This window comes from Hemitrygon akajei, chromosome 20 (assembly GCF_048418815.1).
Source record: "Hemitrygon akajei chromosome 20, sHemAka1.3, whole genome shotgun sequence".
In the NCBI taxonomy this organism is placed as follows: domain Eukaryota; kingdom Metazoa; phylum Chordata; class Chondrichthyes; order Myliobatiformes; family Dasyatidae; genus Hemitrygon; species Hemitrygon akajei.
The window spans coordinates 20409556-20432286 of NC_133143.1; the positions used below are offsets into that span (position 1 = coordinate 20409556).

A 22731-nucleotide genomic window follows, 5' to 3' on the forward strand; every position below is an offset into this window, starting at 1 on the left:
TTCCTGTTGCCTCCCTCTTTAACACTCCATCCTATTCCAACTCTGGTGTCTCCAGTAACTTCAGAGCGAGGCCCAATACAAGCACAAAGAACAGCACTTTGTCTTCCTTCTGAGCTCACTGCAGCCTTCTGGACTCAACATTGAATTCTACAGCTCAAAGTTTAACCTTTTCTCTGTCTGTATCAGTCATCCACCTGTGATATTGGCTCAGCTGGTTTGTTCTTTTCCGCCCGCTTTTTGTCTTCTGTGGATGGAGATCATGCCCAGACTGACCTGCCATTCATAAAGTTGAGAACTATGCAGCATGGACCTTTGGCCAATTTATCTTTGCTGACCTAGATGGCTTTCCATTTGCCTGCATTTTGCCCATATCCCTCCTAACATTTCCTACCCATGTACTTGTCCCAATATCTTAAACATTATAACTGTACTCTCTACTACTTCCTTTCATACCTTGTTCCATTAACCTGTCAGAACAATATTTACATTTAGACCATTTACATTTAGCATGACTTTGGCTACCAGTCTTCACATCTGAATATGTATTGGGGATTTAATTTGGAGTGCAGCTCTGAACAATGGGTTCCTAAAAGCCGTGAATCTCAGACCAGACAATGCTTGTTAAAATTCATTTAAATGGCTGGTGTGCATGTAAATATGGAGGTGTGAAGTTTCTGTGTAGTTTCAAAGAAAGCATTGTCTATACTTTGTAAATATGGAGTTGCCCTTTGATGTTTAGCACATAAAGTATCAGGCCTCACACTGGGCCAGCAGTCCTTTCGGCCGAAAACGTCTCCATGATGCCTGCTGCTTTGCATCTACCAGTACTGTACTTTTCTCAGGTAGCTTCAATCACACAACAAAACCATAACCCTCTTTGTGAAAAAGCTTCCCTTCAATTCCCCCCCCCCCCCAACGTTAATCTCATGCCCTCTAGTTTTAGGCTGCCCCTATCTGAGGAGATGACTGCAGCCATCCATATAAACCTCTATACAGTCGCTCCTCATTGCCTCTGCTTCAAGGAAAACTGTCCCAAGGAAGTCTATCCAATCTGCCCTCATAACTCAAGCCCTTCCAGCCTGCCAACTTTGTTCTGAGCCATTTCTGCACCTTTTCTAAACTAATCCTTCTTACGATATGGCAACCAGAACAGCACATAAAATCCCAGGTGGTATCTCACCAGTAACATGACAGTCCAACTGCGCATCCTCCTGTTCTGCACAGACTCCTACATTCTGTTCTCACCCTCGAACAGCTCCCTTTCACTCGCTGACCAGATAACCCTTTATTAGCTTATCTCCATGTTCCCCCTGGTTTTACCATACCAGATACAGTCCCATCATCCTCCCCCTCCCTGCAGAATAAGCTTGTTCATCTCCGTCCAAGTTCTGACAAAGGATCCAACCTGGAACATTAACCTGCTTCTCTTCCTACAGATGCAGCCTGACCTGCTGGTATTTCCAGCATTTCATGGTTTTATTTTAACCCCTTTACCCAAGCTTGGGCTGCAAATTTATTCAAAGAAATACAACATGCTGGAGGAGAAACTCAGCAGGTCAGACAGCATCTATGGAAATGACTAGATAAATGACGTATTGAGCTAAGAGACCCTTCTTCAGGACCTAGAAGGAAGCAAATTTATTTAGACTTTTCTCCTAAACAACTGTGTATTCTTCAGCCAAAGTATAATGAATTTTAGAACAACTCTGATCATTTTGAATAGATTGTTCACTGCTTTCTCAACCAGATAAACAACACAACTATAATTTGCTCCACTAAAGCCCTTCATAACTATTGAAAGTCTTTTTATTAAATACCCTGTTCTCAGTGGAAATGATATCTTACAATTATGGCTTTCTATCCCGCAATCATCATTTGAATCCTTAAAAGGCAATCTCAATGAGCTTTCTATAATGGAACACTCAGTAACTTGAACTTGTGTTAACTGTCACCTAAAAATCCTTTGTACAAAATAAGTACATGCCCAAAACAGTCCATATTTAAAAATATATTCTCTGTAACAATGCAAATTTCCTCCAGGTGTTCAGGTTTCCTCAAACCTGCCAGATATGTTGCCTCATTATTTAATAGCTACTAGAAATTGCCTCCAGAATACAGATGGGTTGCAGGAAAATTAAGGGATGTGGGACATTTATGGAGATCCAAGAGGAAAATGGAGTTGTGCAGTTGAATACTTACTTTTAGCACAGAAGCAATAGAGTCAAAGAGAAGTACAGCACAGAAACAGGCCCATTAGACCAACTAGTCCACGCCGAGACCATTTAAACTGCCCAGTCCCATCTACCAAAATGTGCCAAAGGGCCTGGTTCTGTAATGAAGGACCTCATGGAATGTGGAATAAAATTGCAGGTGCTGGAAATCTAAAATAAGAATAAGGTCCTAGAATCACTCAGCAATGACCAGAAACACTGTTCTTCTCTCTCCCCAGAAGCAACCTGACCTGTCGAGTATTTCCAGCAATTACTACCTCCTTGGAGATGCTGCATCACTGAGAACCAGCCCAGCAATTGTACAGTCCTCATTCACACTCACTCACCTGGGTGCAAAGGACTAATCTTACTGGCTTTGCACACCCATAAGTCAAATGAGAAAGATTGGGAAAAAAGTCTAACCTCAAGGCATGGTACTGAGGCTCCAAATCACCTCAATAGACTATGACAGAGGCAAAGACTTACCTTGTGTCAAAACTGTTATGTAGCTTGACTTTCAGATACAAACTAACAAATTGCTGTAAACTAGAAAGAGTACAGAGAAGATTTACAAGAATGTTGCTAAAATTTGAAAACCTGAATTATGGGAAGAGGTTGAGTACATTAGAACTTTATTCCTTAGAATGTAGAATATTGAGGAGGTGACCTCATTGAGTATAAATCATGATGGGCATAGATAGGGTGAATGTGCAGATTTCCTCCCCCACCCCCCCCCCCCCCCCGGGTTTAGGGAACCTAGCACTACAGGTCACTTGGGCAATGGGACTAACTCAGATGGACATCTTAGATTGGTGGACCTGTTGGACAGAACAGCCAGTTTCTGTACTCTATGATGCTGACTCAAAACCAGAATTGAGCTTTTTAGCCAGCAGACTAAAAACCACATAATTGTTGGGAGAGGACCTCGATACAATAGCTATCACTGAAGAGGTAGTGCTAAGCAAACTCGTGGACCTGAAGATAGACAAGTCCCCTGGTCCTGACAGAATGCATCCCAGAATGATGAATGCGGGGGAGGTATGACCTGCTCAAAAGTGATGGGTTGCACCTGAATGCGAGGGGAACCAATATTCTTGCAGGTACTTTGTTAGAGCTGTTGGGGAGTGTTTAAACTAATTTGGCAAGGGAGTGGGAACCAGAATAGACTCAGGATAGGAGAGATGGTAAAGATAGCATGCAGTCAGATTGTCAGGAAGGGCAAGCAGGTGAATGGGCTTAGTTGCAGCCAACAGGCTGAGTATCAAAACATTAGGGATGCAGAATCAGGAAGGATAGCAAATAAGGTACTCCAGGTGGATGATCTTGTTGAACTATTACCAGGCATAATGTTGTGGCCATCACTGAATCATGGCTGAAGGACAGTTGTAGCTAGGAGCTGAATGTCCAAGGTTACACATTATATTGGGAGGGATAGGAAGATAGGCAGAGGGGGTGGTGTGGCTCTACTGGTAAAGAATGGCTTCAAATCAGTAGAAAGATGTGATGTAGGATCAGAAGATGTTGAATCCTTGTGGGTTGAGTTAAGAAAGTGCAAAGGTAAAATGACTTTGATGCCAGATATATACAGGCCTCCTAACAGTGGCTGGGAGATGGACCACGGGTTGCAACAAGAAGTAGAAAAGGCCAGTCAAAAGGGCAATGTTATGGTAGTCATATGCAGGCCGATTTGGGAAAAGCAGGTTGGTAATGGATCTCAAAAGACTCAGTTTGTCGAATGCCTAAGAGATGGCTTTTTAGAGCAGTTTGTCGTTGAGTCTACTATACTGGACTGGTGTTATGTAATGAGCCGGAGGTGAGTAGGGAGCTCAAAGCAAAAGAACCCTTAGGAACCAGTGATCACAATATGATTGAGTTCAACTTGAAATTCGATAGGAAGAAAGTAAAGTCTGATGTATCAGTATTTCAGTGGCGTAAGGGAAATTCCAGTGGTATGAGAGAAGAGTTGGCAAAGTAAATTGGAAGGAGCTGCTGGCAGGGATGTCGGCAGAGCAGCAATGGTGTGAGTTTCTGGGGAAAAATGAGGAAGGTGCAGGACAATTATATTCCAAAAATAAAGCAATACTCAAATGGTAAAATAGTACAACTGTGGCTGACAAGGGAAGTCAAAGCTAATGTAAAAGCAAAAGAGAGGGCATACAACAAAGCAAAAATTAGTGGGAAAATAGAGGATTGGGAAATATTTAAAAACCTGCAGAGAGCAACTAAAAAAATCATTAGAAGAAAAAGATGAAATACAAAAGCAAGCTAGCAAATAATATCAAAGTGGATATTAAAAGCTTTCTCAAGTATGTTAAAAATAAAAGAGAAATGAGAGTGGACATAGGACCACTAGAAAATGAGGCAGGAGAAATAATAATGGGGACAAGGAGATGGCTGATGAACTAAAAGAGTATTTTGCATCAGTCTTCATTGTGGAAGACACTAGCAGTGTGCCAGATGTTGTAGTGTGTGAAGGAAGAGAAGTGGGGCAGTTACAATTACAAGAGAAATTGTTCAAAAAGCTGAAAGACCTGAAGGAACGTGAGTCACCGGACCAGATGAACTGCACCCTAGGGTTCTGAAAGAGGTAGTGTTATAGAATGTGGTGGCATTAGAAATGATCTTTCAAAAATCACTGGACTGACATGATGCCAGAGGACTGAAAAATTGCAAATGTCACTCCACTCTTTAAGAAAGGAGGAAGGCAGCAGAAAGGAACTTATAGACCATTTAGCCTGACCTCAGAGGTTGGGAAGATTTCGAGTCAACTGTTAAGGGTGAGGTGATGGAGTACTTGGTGACACAGGAAAAGATAGTACAAAGCCAGCATGGTTTCCTTCAGGGAAAATCCTGCCTGATGAACTTGCTGGAATTCTTTGGGGAGATTACAAGTAAGATAAAGGGGATGCAGCAGATGTTGTATATTTGGACTTTCAGAAGGCGTTTGACAAAGTGCCACACATGAGACTGCTAACCAAGTTAAGAGCCCAAGGTATTACAGGAAAGTTACTAACATGGTTAGACCATCGGCTGATTGGTAGGAGGCAGCGAGTGGGAATAAAAAGGATCCTTTTCTGGTTGTCTGCCAGTGACCAGCTGTGTTCCACAGTGGTCAGTGCTGGGACCACTTCTTTTTATGCTGTATATAAATGATTTACATGATGGAATAGATTGTTGCCAAGTTTGCAGATGATACAAAGATTGGTGGAGGGACAGGTAGTGTTGAGGAAACAGGTAGGATGCAGAAGGACTTAGAAAGATTATGAGAACGGGCAAGGAAGTGACAAATGAAATACAATGTTGGAAAATGCATGGTGATGCCCTTTGGTAGTAAAAATAAATTGTGTGGACTATTTTCTAAATGGGGAGAAAATCCAAAAATCTGGAATACAAAGGGACTTGGGAGTTCTCGTGCAGAACACCCTGAAGGTTAACTTGCAGGTAGAGTTGGTGCTGAGGAAGGCAAATGCCATGTTAGCATTCATTTCAAGAGGAGTAGAATACAAGAGCAGGGATGTGATGTTGAGGCTTTATAAGGCACTGGTGAGGCCTTGCTTTGAATATTGTGAACAGTTTTGGGCCCCTCTTCTTAGAAAGGCATTGAAGAGGGTCCAGAGGAGGTTCACAAGGATGATTCCAGGAGTGAAAGGATTATCATATGAGGAACATTTGATGGCTCTGGGTCTGTACTCACTGGAATTTAGAAGGATGAGGGGGGATTTCATTGAAACCTTTCGAATGTTGAAAGGTCAGGCAGAATCGATGGGATAAGGATGTTTCCCTTGGTGGGAGAGTCTTGGACAAGAGGGCACAGCCTCAGGATTGAGGGGCAACTTTTCAAAAACAGATGCAGAGAAATTTCTTTAGCCAAAGGGTGGTGAATTTGTGGAATTTGTTGCCACATGGGGCTACGGAGGCCAGGTTGTTGGGTGTATTTAAGGCAGAGATTGATAGGCTCTTGATTGGACATGGCATTAAAGGTTACAGGGAGAAGGCCAGGAACTGGGGTTGAGGTGGAGGACAAAAAAGGATCAGCCATGATTGAATGGCAGTGCAGACTCGATGGGCCAGATGGCCTCATTCTGGTCCTAGTCTTATGGTGTTACAGTGGCCAACGGCCAATGAACAATCTAATGATAAGGATCTCTTCCACTATAGGACTGTTGATTAAAAATATAGCCAGTCAGAACCTCGTCCATAAACATGAAGGAGGTACACATAGTCAACACTAGTACATTTACACAGGACACAAGAAACATATTGCTGCAATCACAAAGAAGACATGCCCATTGCTGTGTTTTATTAGGAATTTGAGATTCGGTATGACACCAAAGTTTTTAGCAAATTTCTACACATGTACATGGAAAGTGTTCTGACTGGCTGCATCACCATGTGCAACAGGAATTTCTGTGTGCAGGACTGGAAGAGGCTGAAGAGGGTTGTAGACTTACACAGCTCAATCATAGGCACAGCTGAGCCCACCATCAAGATCATCAAAAGCTGATGCCTCAAGAAGGCAGGATCCATCATTAAGGACCCCCAGCACATGTCCTTTTCTCATTGCTACCACATCAGGAAGAAGGTACAGAAACCCGAAGCCACATGCAATGGTTCAGGAGCAGCTTCTCCTCTATCGTCCGGTTTCTGAATGGATATTGAACCCATGAACACTACCTCAACACTTTTTTTAATTTTATTTTTGCACTACTTATTTAACTACCGTAGATGCCGGATTATATGCCGCTACTTTTTTCCCACGCTTTGAACAGCTTTGAACACTGCGGCCTTTACTACGGTGCGGCTAATGCATGGTTTTTTTTTCATGCCGCCAAAAACATTTTGCCTCGTAACAGTAGACCAATAAAATTGATGAGTAGTTCACAGAGATCCAATGAAATTGTACGATAAATCAAGCGTACTTTCACAATTAAATTATTGTAAATTAGTCATTTGTACTCACCCTCATCAACATGGAAAACACTCGAAGAAAAGCATTGTGCTGCCTTTATGGCAGTTATTTAGTTTATAATATTTTCGCTTAGTAATTCATTTGTTAGTATTTTCTAGTTAAAGTTAGAAGTGTTTTAAGTATATTTGTTTTCTGTACTACATCCCGGGATGCTATGACATCACATCCGGTTTCGCCGCGTCTTGTGGGAAAATACCGGTTTGCGATAAATGGAAAGGAGGGGGGCGAGCGCATTAGACCCGCGCGAGAACGCTGCTTTTAAGTTAAAGGCGATCAATAACTTTTCCTGGTAGGCTGCAGTATATATTTTTTTACCAGTCGTTAGGAGATATTGGAATGTTGTTCGTGCACTGTTCAGTAAAAAAGTATACACAACGTAATTTGTGTGTTACCGATACGTATGTATATTTAAAAGTAGCCGTGTTACAGGCACGGTTCGAAAAAAAAGCATTTGCAATATGTATTTGTTTATGTTACCATACGGATTTAATTAAAAGTTAAAAAATCCTCACGTGTAATATCTTTCTGTGTAAATATCTCATATTACAACGTGGGACACCTGTGGCTTAAAATCCGGTGCGGCTTGTACAAGTACAAAATTGATTTTCTTTCTAAAATTAGAGCCTGCGGCTTTTAATCAGGTGCGCTCTGTAGTACGGAATCTACGGTATATATTATACTAACTGTAATTCTCTATTTTTATATATTGTATTATACTGCTGCTGCAAAGACAAGAAATTTCAAGACATAGGCCTGTGATATTAAACCCAATTCTGATTCTCTTTCACACTGTTTCTCCATTTATTTATTGTTTGGAACTTACAGTAAATTTTTTATGTCTTCCACTGTATGGCTGCCACAAATAACAAACTTGACTATGACAGTGATATTAAACCTGATTCTGATATACTGTCACTCCTAGTACATTTACACAGGACATGCAGATTGACACCATCTCCTTCATTTAAATTACAAGTGCCAATGTCTAAATATAAAATTAACTGGTGCTCCACCTCTTTACTAGCTGTACAAACAACTAAAGACGAGAAGGTCTGCATGTTTCTAAGTGGTCTGTTACCCAGAGATGAGTCAGTCCCTTGACTCACAAGCGATCAGGCTCTCTCTCTCTCTCTCGAGGATTCATGCAAAGCATCTAACATGAATAATGAGACTATTTCCATTTGCTGGAAGTCTTGCTCTGCTCCCTCCAGCAGAGCGTCCTAGAAACACTGCTGCTAAACTTGCAAAGCAGGTTCAGTCCAGTACTGCCAGCCCATGAAGAAAATATTTCAGTTTCCATTACAGCGATAGGGATAACTTTCTGTTCCATGTTCTGACAACTTCCAACCTAGAAACTGGCAACTTGGAAGCTGTTTGAGGAAAGCTTTCAAGTTCTTAGCTTCAACATAGCCCAAGCCTACTCCAATCCAACCCAGCTTATTCGAAGTGCAATGTCTCTGCCCATTACAACTTCTCCTGCTGAGCAGCACCTGGAAACCTTCATTTCTGTGAAAGCTGGACCAGTTTGGCCAAGCCCCGCCCCTCCCCCCAAAGGCTGAATATGGGCCTTTATAAAGGAGGCTAGCACAAAGAGCTTCGGATGGGGATAGTGTTCTTTCTCAAGCAGCAATCATTTGTTTAATGCAGCTGCCCAAAACAGACACACAGGCGAGTTTGTAGCTGGGGTGTCTGTCTAGCTGCAGGTAAACTTACCATGTAGCAGGAAGGAATCATGTCCCCTCTAGCACATGGGATAGTGGGGGGAGGTGGTAATGGGAGAGAATACAGCTTCTCTGGTTACGATACCGCACAAGTCTATTACACTATTACACACATAGAACATAGAAAAGTAAGTCCAGGAACAAGCCCTTCAACCCAGGTTGTGCCAAACTAATTAAACTAGCACTTAAAAGCTCAACTAAACTACTTCTTATGCCTACACAAGATCCATATCCTTCCATTCCCTGCATATTCATGTGCCCATCTTAGAGTCTCTTAAATGTCTGCATCCTATTTGCCTCCACTACGAGTCCTGCAAACCATTTCAGGCATCTGCCACCCCTTCTAATAGAGATCTTGTTCCACACACTTCCATTAAGTTACGCTCAACTTAAATGCCTGCCGTTTAGTGTTAGACATTTCTACCTTGGGAAAAAGATACCGGCTGTCCAATCTATCTATGCCTCTCATAACCTTCTATCATGACTCCCTTCAACCTCCATCACTCCAGAAAAAACAACCCCAGTTTGTCAAACCTCTCTTTATAGCACTTACCTTCTAAGCATCCCAGTAAATCTACTCTGCCCCTTCTTCAAAGCCATCCCTCCTGTGATGCTGTGACCAGAATTGAGTGCAGAAATTGAAATCATATGTCTTACAACTTAAAAATTCAGCGAGGAAGGAAGCAAAGAGAAGTTCCACGAAAATCACTCAAAATGCATTCAATGGAATTACTTGGATAGATTCCCTGTATGTTGAAAACTTCCGGATATATTTGTTTACTTTCCCAACCCCCTCCCCACCATCAGTTCTGTACAGACACAGTGACTAATGGATTGCAGCATACAAATATTTGCGACAGACTGAGTATCAGATAGGCATTTTATTTATATTTACTGCTGATGCACAAATTTGATCTGACCAGTTGCTCTAATGATCTGCTGACGGTTTAGTTGTGTCCATTTCCACATCAGTCAAGAAAACGATTCCTTCAGAACTCTCAGAACATACACAAGATGCTGGAGGAACTCAGCAGGCCAGGCAGCATCTATGGAAAAAAGTACAGTCGACATTTTGGGCCGAGACCTGGAACCCAAAATGTCGACTCTACTTTTTTCCATAGATACTGCCTGGCCTGCTGAGTTCCTCCAGCATTTTGTGTGTGTTGATTGAATTTCCAGCATCTGCAGATACTCTCTTGTTTGTGCTTTCAGAGTTCTTCCCACATGTTTAAACAAAAGCATCAGACTGTGGAGAGATTAAAGAGATTGAAGCACTAAAACCTGAACAATAATTAATCTCAATTTCTTGCCTTCTGCTTCTTCACAAGTTGAATCATGCCAATTATTTTCATTAGGCCTTATACCATGACAGCAAATGCCAAATTATACTGATTCTTTATCAAGTTACCTGCAAATTTATAGCAGTTATGGACCTCAACATTTGACTTGAAGTAATTTAAACCATGGTGCACATTTTCTCAGAGTATAAGATTTAGAGCTAATTGACAGACCACTTCAGGGCGTTCAGTTTATTTCTTTGGTTTTAAATGTTTTGGTAAATGCACATTTTAAATGAGTTTGCTTAACAATTTGTAGAATTAATCATAGAAAATATGATATTTGCTGATACAAAGTTAAATTCAAAATAGAAACAAATTCAAAAAAGAGTAGGTGGAGCTAAGGAGACAATGGCACCTAACAGTGAATCCTTAGCTTGCATCTTCAGAAACAGCTCTATCTCTGTCCTTAATATCTCTATTTTTTCCTTTCAAGGTTCTTTTGAAGACCTTGACCTGGAGTTACACTCTGACTTCGGGAATGGGACCCGCTATTTGATATAGCGAGGGCACGGCCTAGAAGTCTAGCACACACTCAGGGCTCCGGGATTTTGTGGCTCTGGAGGCAGGCAGACTTGAGGTTGGTGCCTCCGCAGGAAATCGGTGTGTTGTAGGAGACAGAAGATCAAAAGCAGCAAACTGGCTGCTGTCTGTGTGCCCACAGACACGAGGTCTTTGGGCACAGAGGTAGAAAAAAGCGACGCAAGAGACTTTTAACATTGTAAATTAGTGGGTCTCCCCTCTCGCTGTGAAACGGGGACACCTCTTTTTCCCTTACGAGGGAGAGAGAGAGCCTGTGGTATATCAAAATACCGGGTGAATAAGTAGTCTTTGGACTACTGCAAGTCTGTGTCTTTACTGGTGCTTTGCTGCACGCTTGAGTGCTCGATGGGGCGGGTGCCAATTCTTTTTTTGCTGGTGGGGGAGGGGGGAATCGTTGCTTTGCTACTGATTATGTGTGGGAGAGGGAAACCTTTGGGGTTCTAACATTTAACTGTCATTCATTCTTTGGGGCACTCCTCTGTTTTTGTGGATGCTTGTGAAGAAAAAGCATTTCAGGATGTATATTGTATACATTTCTCTGACATTAAATATACCTTTGAAACAGAATTCCTAAGAACTCCAGATAATTTTCTGGAGGAGTTGAATACAAGAATGGCCTGTAGCTTCATAAGCTATCTAGTAGTGAAACTGGATGAACTAGCAAAACCATTTTTCATATTAATTTGACCAAAGAGGTAATAATTATATCACTTGTATTCATCGGTACAACCATGAAAGCCAATTTTGTAGGAAAACTTACCCCTCCTGATCACATCCATTATTTGACAGAGGTAAGACAAGGGAAACTGGGAAGATCCATTTATAACCATATAACAATTACAGCACGGAAACAGGCCATCTCGGCCCTTCTAGTCCATGCCGAACACTTACTCTCACCTAGTCCCACTGGTCCACACTCAGCCCATAACCCTCCGTTCCTTTCCTGTCCATATACCTATCCAATTTTACTTTAAATGACAATACCGAACCTGCCTCTACCACTTCTACTGGAAGCTCATTCCACACAGCTACCACTCTGAGTAAAGAAATTCCCCCTCGTGCTACCCTTAAACTTTTGCCCCTTAACTCTCAACTCATGTCCTCGTTTGAATCTCCCCTACTCTCAATGGAAAAAGCCTATTAACGTCAACTTGATCTATCCCCCTCATAATTTTAAATACCTCTATCAAGTCCCCCCTCAACCTTCTATGCTCCAGGAATAAAGACCTAACTTGTTCAACCTTTCTCTGTAACTTACGTGCTGAAACCCAGGTAACATTCTAGTAAATCTTCTCTGTACTCTCTCTATTTTGTTGATATCTTTCCTATAATTCGGTGACCAGAACTGTACACAATACTCCAAATTCAGCTCTATCAATACCTTGTACAATTTTAACATTACATCCCAACTCCTATACTCAGTGCTCTGATTTATAAAGGCCAGCATACCAAAAGCTTTCTTCACCACCCTATCCACATGAGATTCCACCTTCAGGGATCTATGCACCACTATTCCTAGATCACTCTGTTCTACTGCATTCTTCAACGCCCTACCATTTACAATGCATGTCCTATTTGGATTATTCCTACCAAAATGTAGCACCTCACATTTATCAGCATTAAACTCCATCTGCCATCGTTCAGCCCATTCTTCTAACTGGCCTAAATCTCTCTGCAAGCTTTGAAAACCTACTTCATTATCCACAATGCCACCTATCTTAGTATTATCTGCATACTTACTAATCCAATTTACCACCCCATCATCCACATCATTAATGTATATGACAAACAACATTGGACCCAATACAGATCCCTGAGGCACACCACTAGTCACTGGCCTCCAACCTGACAAACAGTTATCCACCACTACTCTCTGGCATCTCCCATCCAGCCACTGTTGAATCCATTTTACTACTTCAATATTAATACCTAATGATTAAACCTTCCTAATTAACCTTTCGTGCAGAACCTTGTCAGAGGCCTTACTGAAGTCCACGTAGACAACTTCCCTCGCCAACTTCCTTCTTTTTCTTTTCCCTTCTCTTGAATGTGAACTTACTGCTAAATACAGTTCAGTCCAGTTGGCATACATGCAAAACCCGACAGCCAGTGTTGACTAATTACTGAAGAATGTTAGGCAATCCAGTACGAGCCGACTTTCGCACAATATGTCCACCAGGTTCTTGAAGCAAGTTGCACAACCCTACCTCAGCAATGGAACACTACAGACCACCTCCTGCACCACCAAAGACTCGTCTCTGACGTCTCTTTCTCCACTCTTCATTGTGTTCTACAATTTATATTCCACATGTCACCTGTACCTGTGATATTGCTGCATGAAAGTTATCTCACTGTACCCCACCACACTTGTGCTCATGACAATAAACTCAACTCAACCTGAATACATGCAGAATCTTTAACAAGTCACCTCTTCCTGACCAGTGCACCCAGACAGTTCATAAGCGCACCTGTAGAACTGAGAGCGCAAGCCTGAGACAGCATCAGCCAAACCACAATTTTCTATTGATTTTTCATTAAGTGTTCGCAATAATTATGTTTTGCCATGCCTTGGGATCTTTTCTACGTTACAAGTTGCTGACAACAGGTGCTAGCGTGAGTGAATAAAAGGACTGATCTGTTGACTCCACATGCTAGAATTTTGAACTGCAGGCCACACAGCTCAGTTCCTCCAGCATCTTGCTTGTCACGGTTAGCGCTACCCAATTACAGCTTGGGGTGCTGGAGTTCACAGTTCTGTATGTCCGCACCATGACCACGTGGGTTTTCCTCCAAGTGCTACGGTTTCTTCCCACAGTTCAAAGGCGCACTGGTTAGTAGGTTAATTGGTCTTTGTAAATTGTCCCATGATTAGGCTAGTGTAAAATAGGTGGGTTGCTGGGTGGAGCCCAGCATGGCCTGTTCTGCACTGTATCTCAACAAGCAGATAACAAGGCTTAACGTTAGGAGAATATTAGATTAACTGCAATTTATAGGGCATTGCTGAGGCAACAATCAGATTGAAACAACACACACAAAATGCTCACGAGTGAATCTGCAGATGCTGGAAATAAATAAAAAACACAGAATGCTGGTGGTACACAGCAGGCCAGGCAGCATCTATAGGGAGAAGCACTGTCGAAGTTTCGGGCCGAGACCATTCGTCAGGACCTATAGATGCTACCTGGCCTGCTGCATTCCACCAGCATTTTCTGTGTGTTGCTTGAATTTCCAGCATCTGCAGATTTCCTCGTGTTTGCTTTTTGAATCATACTGAGAGCAGTGGTTAATTTCCTTACCTCAGAGAGACTGTGACTGCTATCGAGGGAGTGCAGTGAATGCACCAGATGGAATCAAGGGATGGTGGGCTTGATGTATGCGTAAAGATTGAATAGACTGGGGCTGTATCCTCTAGAGTTGTCAGTAATGAGTGGATCTCACTGATGCGTTCAAAAGTGCTTAACAGGCTAAATCCAAAGAGGATGTTTCATTTTGGGAGAAGGATGAGGAAAAACACCTTCAACTCAAAGAGGGCAATGATCCTTTGCGATTCTCAAACCTGAAAGCTGAAGAGGCTCAGTTCTGTTGCATTTACAACAGATGGTGAGATTTCTGGCTACCAAGGAAACCAAGTGATAAAGGAGATAATGCTGGAAAGTGACTGAACTACCCAGAATTAGAAGCAAGCTAAAGGAGTGAGTGGCCTGCATCATTATTTTCTTCAAATTCTCCTCAACTCTTGAGATAGTAAAAAATGTTTTTACAGTTCTGGTTATTATCTACTACATTTAAAAGATCACCAGCAGTAATCATACACAAAACACACAAGATTACAGACAGTAATAGTGACTATTCTGGGAAATTCCTCTGACAATGGGCCATTGATCTGTGACATTAACTCTGCCAGCCCCACCACAGAACCTACCTGACCTGACAACTTCTACTTTTAATTCAAATTCCTGCATCTGCAATTTGTTTTACTTTTGTGAAGCATGGCTTTGGGCAACTATTAGGACCATTATACTGATCAGGGACAGATGGCTTACATTCAAAGTTTTGGCCCTCACCCTCTAAAATCCTTGAGAAAAGTTACCATATTTCATGATGTACTGTAAGCTCAATTTCTATGAAACACAATTTAGTGACATACACAGTTACTTAATGAGCACGATCATTATTAAAAATATTGCCAGAAGTATTTGGGCTACACCGGGTAGACACTTTTTTGACAAAGTTATTGCTATTTTAATAATTTTACTTCTATAACTAAGTGGGTGCAGGTTTAAGAGTCACGAGAATATTCATTAAAAACATTCACTAAGAGGATGCAATGCTAACAGGGCACTGTTGATGACCATTCAGAGTAAGCTAATCCTCAGCTACAATCTTTCAAGGTCATTTTCTTTCTGCCACCACCCAACCAGTTATTATAATAGTTGAGTTCAGTTTTAACAGCACTAATATATGATTTAGTACTTCTCCCTCACCTATACAGCAGGCAGCCAACAATCGCACGGAGGAGTAAGGTGGCTCACAGGAAGGAAAGAATGGCTGGATGAGGTAATTGGCAAAAGTGATAGCAATAACTGCTTGGCATGCTGGTTCAACAATCAGAAGAGACGTCCAGAGACGCAGGAATGCCAGAAAACCTCCAAAGGACACCAAAATGTATGAGTAGCTTGCTCCTGATTTCTTTATCGTTGTTCCAAGTTCTGCATAGCACAGCGCTCCAATCACAGAGAAGATTCCTCCCACTGCCCAGATAATTAACGACATACCATATGAACCAGTGAATAGCAAAACTCCTTTGGGAGAAACAAAAATGCCAGATCCAATCATATTTCCAACTATCAGGCAAACTCCATGTAGCAAAGAAATATCCTTCTTCAGTCTCACAGCTTCAGTACCGGTATTCTTTGAATCAACTTCCATGTTGTCACAATATAATGGATCTACTCACTCCCACAATATCAAAATATATTTCAGACGAAGGTACGTTTCACAATCTGTATTGAAGGAAAAATATTACAAGGACAATATTAGATCAAGAAATACAAGGAGCATAACACCATAGATACAATTTTCAATTAAACAGTTTATTGAAAACCATGACATTAGATTCTCAATTTCTCTGGCCCAGTTTGACTACTTACACATCAGTCACTTTCTCTAATAATCTTTATGACTACAATTAAAGCACAAAGTTCAAAAGATCTGCAATCTCTTAACTCAAAACCTTTCATTACGAGCATCAAACAAACTGCCAGAGGAAGTTGGCAAGTCAGGCAGAATCTGTGGAGGGAAATGGACAGTCAGCATTTCAGGATGTGATCAATCTTCTTGACAGTCCAGATAGAAATTATGGGAATCATATATAAGCCTTCAAATAGTAGCCAAGATGTGGGCTTGAGATTGCAAAGGGAGTTGAAAAGGGCATGTAATAAGGTTAATGTCACAATTGTAATGGGGAATTTCAACATGCAAGGGGATTAGGGAAATCAGGTTAGTGTAGGATAGCAAGAGAGGGAACTTGTTGAATGCTTACAAGATGGCTTTTTAGAGCAGTTTGTGCTCGAGCCTACTTGAAGAAATGCTATCTTAGATTGGGTGTTGTGTAATAACCAAGATCATTAGGGATCTTAACGTAAAGGAACTCTGAGCAGGCAGTGATCACAATATGATTGAATTCATACTACAGTTTGGAGAGAGAGAGAGAGAGAGAGAGAGAGAGAGAGAGAGAGAAAACCACAAGTCAAATGCATCAGTATCGCAATGGAATAAAGGGAATTACAGAGGCAGGAGAGTGGAGTATGCCCAGGTGGATTAGAGGGAGATACTAGCAAAACAGAGGCTGCTGAAGTTTCTGGGAATTGTTCACAAAGCACAGGATAGATATGTCCCACAGAAGTAGTTTTCAGATGGCAGGGTAAGGCAACTATGGCTGACAAGGGAAGTTAAGAACTGCAAGGAAAGTGCATACAAGGTAGCAACAGTGCGTGGGAAATTGGATGACTGGTAAGTTTTTAAAATCCAACAAAAGGCGACTAAAAAGGCTATAAGAAGGGAAACGATGAAATATGAGGGCAAATTAGCCGATAATATAAAGCAGAATACTAAAAGCTTTTTCAATCATACGAAGAATAAAAAGGTGAGAGCTGATGCTGGACCACCGGAAAATTATGTTGGTGAGGTAGTAATGGGGACAAAGAAATGACAGATGAACTTAATAAGTACTTCAGTCTTTACTATGGAAGATACTAGCTGTATGCCAGAGGTCCATGAGTGTCAGGGAGCAGGAGGGAGTGCCATTGCTATTTGTAATAGCAATAAAAAGTGCTAGGCAAATGGAGGAGTGGCAGATGGAGTTCAACACGGAGAAGCGTGAGGTGGTACACTTTGGAAGGGCAAACTCCAAGGCAAGTAAGTGGCAGGATACTTGGGAGTGTGGAGGAGCAGAGGGATCTGGGGGTACATGTCCACAGATCCCTGAAAGTTGCCTTACAGGTAGATAGGGTAGTTAAGAAAGCTTATGGGGTGCTAGCTTTCATAAGTCGAGGGATAGCGTTTAAGAGACACGATGTAATGACGCAGCTCTATAAAACTCTAGTTAGGGCACACTTGGAGTACTGTGTCCAGTTCTGGTTGCCTCAGGATAGGAAGGATATCGAAGCATTGGAAAGGGTACAGAGGAGATTTACCAGAATGCTGCCTGGTTTAGAGAGTATGGATTATGATCAGAGATTAAGGGAGCTAGGGCTTTACTCTCTGGAGAGGAGGATGAGAGGAGACATGATAGAGTACAAGATATTAAGAGGACAGAGTGGACAGCCAGCGCCTCTTCCCCAGGGCACCACTGCTCAGTACAAGAGGACATGGCTTTAAGGTAAGGGGTGAAAAATTCAAGGGAGATATTAGAGGAAGGTTTTTCACTCAGAGCGGTTGGTGCGTGGAATGCACTGCCTGAGTCAGTGGTGGAGGCAGATACACTAGTGAAATTTAAGAGACTACTAGACAGGTATATGGACGAATTTAAGGTGGAGGGTTATATGGGAGGTGGGGGTTTAAGTGTCGGCACAACATTGTGGGCCGAAGGGCCTGTACTATGCTGTATTGTTCTATGTTCTATGTTCAAACTGAAAGGTCTTAAGGTGGATACCTGAACCAGATGGACTACATCCCAGAGTCCTGAGAGAGGTTGTTGAAGAGGTAATGGTCACGATCCATCAAGAATCACTTGATTCTGGCATGGTCCCAGAGGACTGGAAAATTGCAAATGTCACTCCACTCTTTAAGAAGGGAGGAAGGCAAAAGAAAGGAAATTATAGGCTGGTTACTCTAACCTCAGTGGTTGGGAAAGCACTGGAGTCCATTATTAAGGACGAGGTTTTGGGGTACTTGGAGACTAAAGATAAAATACATCAAAGTCAGCATGGTTTCTGTAAAGAGAAATCTTGCCTGACAAATCTGTTAGAATTCTTCGAAGAAGTAACAAGCAGGGTGGACAAAGGAAAGGCAGTGGATGTCACTTACTTAGATTCTCAGAAAGTATTTGATAAGGTGCCTCACATGAGACTGCTTAACAAGATGAAAATCGATGGTGTTACAGTAAATATACTGGCATGGATAGAGGAATGGCTGACAGGCAGGAGGCAGCAAATGGGAATAAAAGAGGCCTTTTCCGTTCAGCTGCTAGTAACTAGTGGTGTTCCTCAGGGATCAGTATTGGGACTGCCACTTTTCACATTATTTATCAATTATTTAGATAATAGAATTGATGGTTTTGTGGGGAAGTCTGTGGATGATACGAAGATAGCTGGATGGGTAGGTAGTGCTGAGGGAACCATGTGATTGTTGCAGGACTTAGACAAATTAGAAGAATGGGCAATAAAGTGGCTGATGGAATACAGAGTTGGGAAATGTATGATAATGCATTCTGGTAAAAGGAAAAATAGTGCAGACTATTATTGAAATGGGAGAAAATTCCAACATCAGAGGTGCAAAGGGACTTAGGAGTCCTCATGCAAAACTCCCAGAAGGTTAACTCACAGGCTGAGTCTGTGATAAAGGTGGCAAATACAATGTTATTTATTTCAGGGGGGATAGAATATAAAAACAAGGAAATAATGCTGAAGCTTTATAAGAGACTAGTCAGGCCTCACTTACAGTATTGTCAACAGTTCTGGGCCCCTTATCTCAGAAAGGATGACCATCATTGGAAAGAGCCTAGAGGAGGTTCAGGAGGATGATTCCGGGAATGAAGGGATTAACATATGAGGAGGGCTTGGCAGCTTTGGGCCTGTACTCACTGAAATTTAGAAGAATGCACGGGGCTCTCACTGAAACCTACTGAATGTTGAAAGGACTAGATAAAGTGGATATGGAGAGAATGTTTCCTCTGGTGGGGGTATCCAGAACGAGAGGGCACAGCCTCAAAATTGAGGGGAGACCTTTTAGGACAAGTGAGGTTTTTTTTAGCCCAAAAGTGGTGAGTCTGCCACAGACCAAGTGCATGGGTATATTTAAAGCGAAAGTTGATAGATTCCTGATCGGTCGGGGCATCAAGGGATATGGTGAGAGGGCAGATGTATGGGGTTGAAAGGGATCTAAGATTAACCATGATAAAAGGTGGAGCTGACTCGATCAGCTGATACGATCTTATGTTCAATACCGTGGAAATAATATCAAAAATGTCTTTCCAATATTTTTTCAAAAGCAGACATGACCAAAACATATGAGTTAAAGACGCTATCTCAGAATGACATCTGTCACAAATAGGATTTATATAGGAATAAAAACGAGCCAATTTATCCTTAAACATATGAGCCCTATGCACAACTTTAAACTGTATTAATGAATGTTTAGCACATATAGATGATAAATTGACTAATTGAAGAATTTTATCCCAATTCTCAATAGGGATAGTAAGGTTAAGTTCTCTTTCCCAATCATTTTTAATCTTACAGAAGGGCTCTGAACGTATCTTCATAATTATATTGTAGAGTTTTGATATTACACCTTTCTGAGAAGGATTTAGATCTAACAAATTCTCCAAAATACCCGAAGACTCAAGATTTGGAAAGGTAGGAAGTACAGTATTTAAGAAATTCCTAATCTGTAAATATCTAAAAAAAATGAAATCTAGGCAAATTATATTTATTAGATAATTGTTCAAAAGACATAAAACAATTATCCAAAAATAAATCGAAAAATCGTAGTAATCCTTTAGTCTTCCAAGCTGAATAAGCTTGGTCTATAATAGAAGGATAAAAAAAGAAATTGGATACAATAGGAATAGTTAAAACAAACTGATTCAACCCCAAAAATTTCCGAAATTGAAACCATATATGTAAAGTATGTTTAACTATCGGATTTTCAATTCGTTTCTGCAATTTAGAAAGAGCAAAGGGAAGAGAAGACCCTAAAATAGAAACCAATGAAAATCCTTGTACAGATTTAGTTTCCAGGTTCACCCAATGAGGGCTAAAAGATATATCTCAATCCTTTAACCAACATATCAAATATCAGATATTAACTGCCCAATAATAAAATCTAAAATTAGGCAATGCCAATCCACCTTCCTTCCTTGCCTTCTGTAAATATTTTTTACTTAATCTAGGATTTTTATTCTGCCATATATATGAAGAAATTTTTGAATCAACATTAGCAAAAAAAGATTTCAGAATAAAAATTGGTATCGCTTGAAATATATATAAAAACTTGGGTAAAATAATCATCTTAATAGCATTAATCTGACCTATCAGAGATAAAGATAATGGTGACCATTTAGTGAACAAACATTTAATCTGATCAATTAAGGGTAAAAAATTAACCTTAAATAACTCCTTATAATTTTTAGTAATTTTAATCCCTAAGTATATAAAACAGTCATTAACTAATTTAAAAGGTAAATTTCCATAAATTGGAACCTGTCTATGTAAAGGAAACAATTCACTCTTATTAAGATTTAGTTTATACCTGGAAAAATTACTAAATTGAGCCAACAATGATATAACTGCAGGAATGGATTTCTCAGGATCAGAAATAAATAATAATAAATCATCTACATATAATGATAACTTATGTATATCCATCCCACGAGTAATGCCAAAAATGTTCGGTGATTCTCTAATAGCAATTGCCAAAGGTTCTAAAGCAATATCAAATAATAATGGACTAAGAGGACAGCCTTGTCTAGTACCCCAAAATAAACGAAAAAAGGGAGATCTTTGATTGTTAGTAAAAACCGAGGCTACTGGAATATGATATATCAGTTTAATCCAGGAAATGAATGTTGGACTAAAATTAAACTTCTCAAGCACAGTAAATAAGTATGGCCATTCAACTCTATCAAATGCTTTCTCCGCATCTAATGAAATGACACATTCTGAGGTGCTACGTGAAGGAGTATAAACAATATTCAATAATCTCCTAATATTGAAAAAAGAATAGCGATTTTTAATAAAACCAGTTTGATCTTCCGAGATAATTTGAGGTAATACCTTCTCCAGCCTGGACGCCAGTAACTTGGAAAAGATCTTGGAATCTACATTCAATAAGGATATTGGTCTATAGGATGCACAGTCAGTAGGGTCTTTATCTTTTTTCAATATTAAAGAAATGGAAGCTCTATAAAAAGATTGTGGCAGTTTACCCAATCTAATTGCTTCTTCAAAAACCCTGCATAACCAAGGAGAAAGAGTAGAGGAAAAACACTTTAAAAATTCCACTGTATACCCATAATACGATACGATCTTATGGACCAAACAGTCAACTATCCAATTCTGCAGCATCTGTAATCCCTCATGTCTCCTAATTTTTGTTTCGTTGGTGCATGGAGTATAATAGCTCAGTGCAGTCAATGCACAATTACCTTTACACAACTGTACAATTAAATCACCCAGTGAAGACTCCGGATCCCTCCAGTAAAAAAGCACACACACAACTAATGAGCCATGTATACACTTTGAATGAACAGTAAACAGCAGAGTTTTAATTTGGATGCACTGGTCAGAAAATACAGAAGCTACACAAACATTAACCTTCTAAAGGATTTATCAAAAATCAAAAAGTAACAGTTTGAAGGTACTACTATTCGAAGCACAGAAACTCATAAGCAGGCCTTTCACTTCAAGTCCAGTACTCTCCCTTTTCCTTAACATCTGAGACGCAGACTTCTCAGTCCCCTCTCCTTTCTCAGTGACCATCTCAATCTTTCCTTCCTTCCCAACAATAACACTTGAAAATCTGCCCTCCGTGTTTTGGTTCCATTGCTATCCCAGCAGATCAATGCTACTTAAAATTCATTGTCTTTTTCTAATAATGCCCTTGTGCTATTCTGAATTCCACCAAATCTCAAGAAAATCAAATGTGATTTGAAAAGCAGATTCTGAAGTGTAACACAAAATCTTGACTATTAAAATAATACAGATCTCTGGCTAGTTCTTTAGGTTGTGAGTCTAGAGCTAAAATAAAATCATCCTTTACTGCGTTCATTAACGTACGGACATTACAATTAATGAAGAGATCCTGAAGAGCAAATATAGGAAGCTAGGTAAGAAGGTGAAAAGCAGGACCTCAAAAGTAGGAATCTCTGGATTGCTGCTTGCGCCACGGATCAGTGAGGGTAAAAATAGGACGATCTGGGAGGTGAATTGGTGCGGGGGCAGGGTTTCAGATTCCTGGATCATAGGGACCTCTTCTGAGGAAAGTATGAACTGTACGAAAAGAACAGGTTACACCTGAACTCAAGGGGGCTCCAACAGACTTGTGAGCAGGTTTGCTAGAGTCATTGGGAAGGGTTTAAACGATCTAATCCAGGTCATTTTTCATGCACATAAGCTGTGATTTGAGCTTCCTTAGGGGTTTGTGGATGATATTAATCTGGTATTTTAGGATCCTGGTGCTTCTTCCAGAAACTATGGAAATATAGAGGAGACAGGTGACCTGGGACTCAG

At 40.7% G+C, this 22731-nt stretch overlaps 1 protein-coding gene across 3 annotated transcripts in view; it reads right to left on the reverse strand.

Moving 5' to 3' along the window:
• LOC140713622 (Y+L amino acid transporter 2) overlaps positions 1-22731 on the reverse strand; it is a 67138-nt gene that overhangs the window by 40412 nt on the left and 3995 nt on the right. For all 3 annotated transcript variants that reach the window (XM_073023962.1, XM_073023963.1, XM_073023964.1), the window contains one exon: positions 15265-15783. In XM_073023962.1, coding sequence (XP_072880063.1) covers positions 15265-15709 — 445 coding nt within the window. In that variant the 5' untranslated portion in view covers positions 15710-15783. The remainder of the gene's footprint in view (positions 1-15264; positions 15784-22731) is intronic.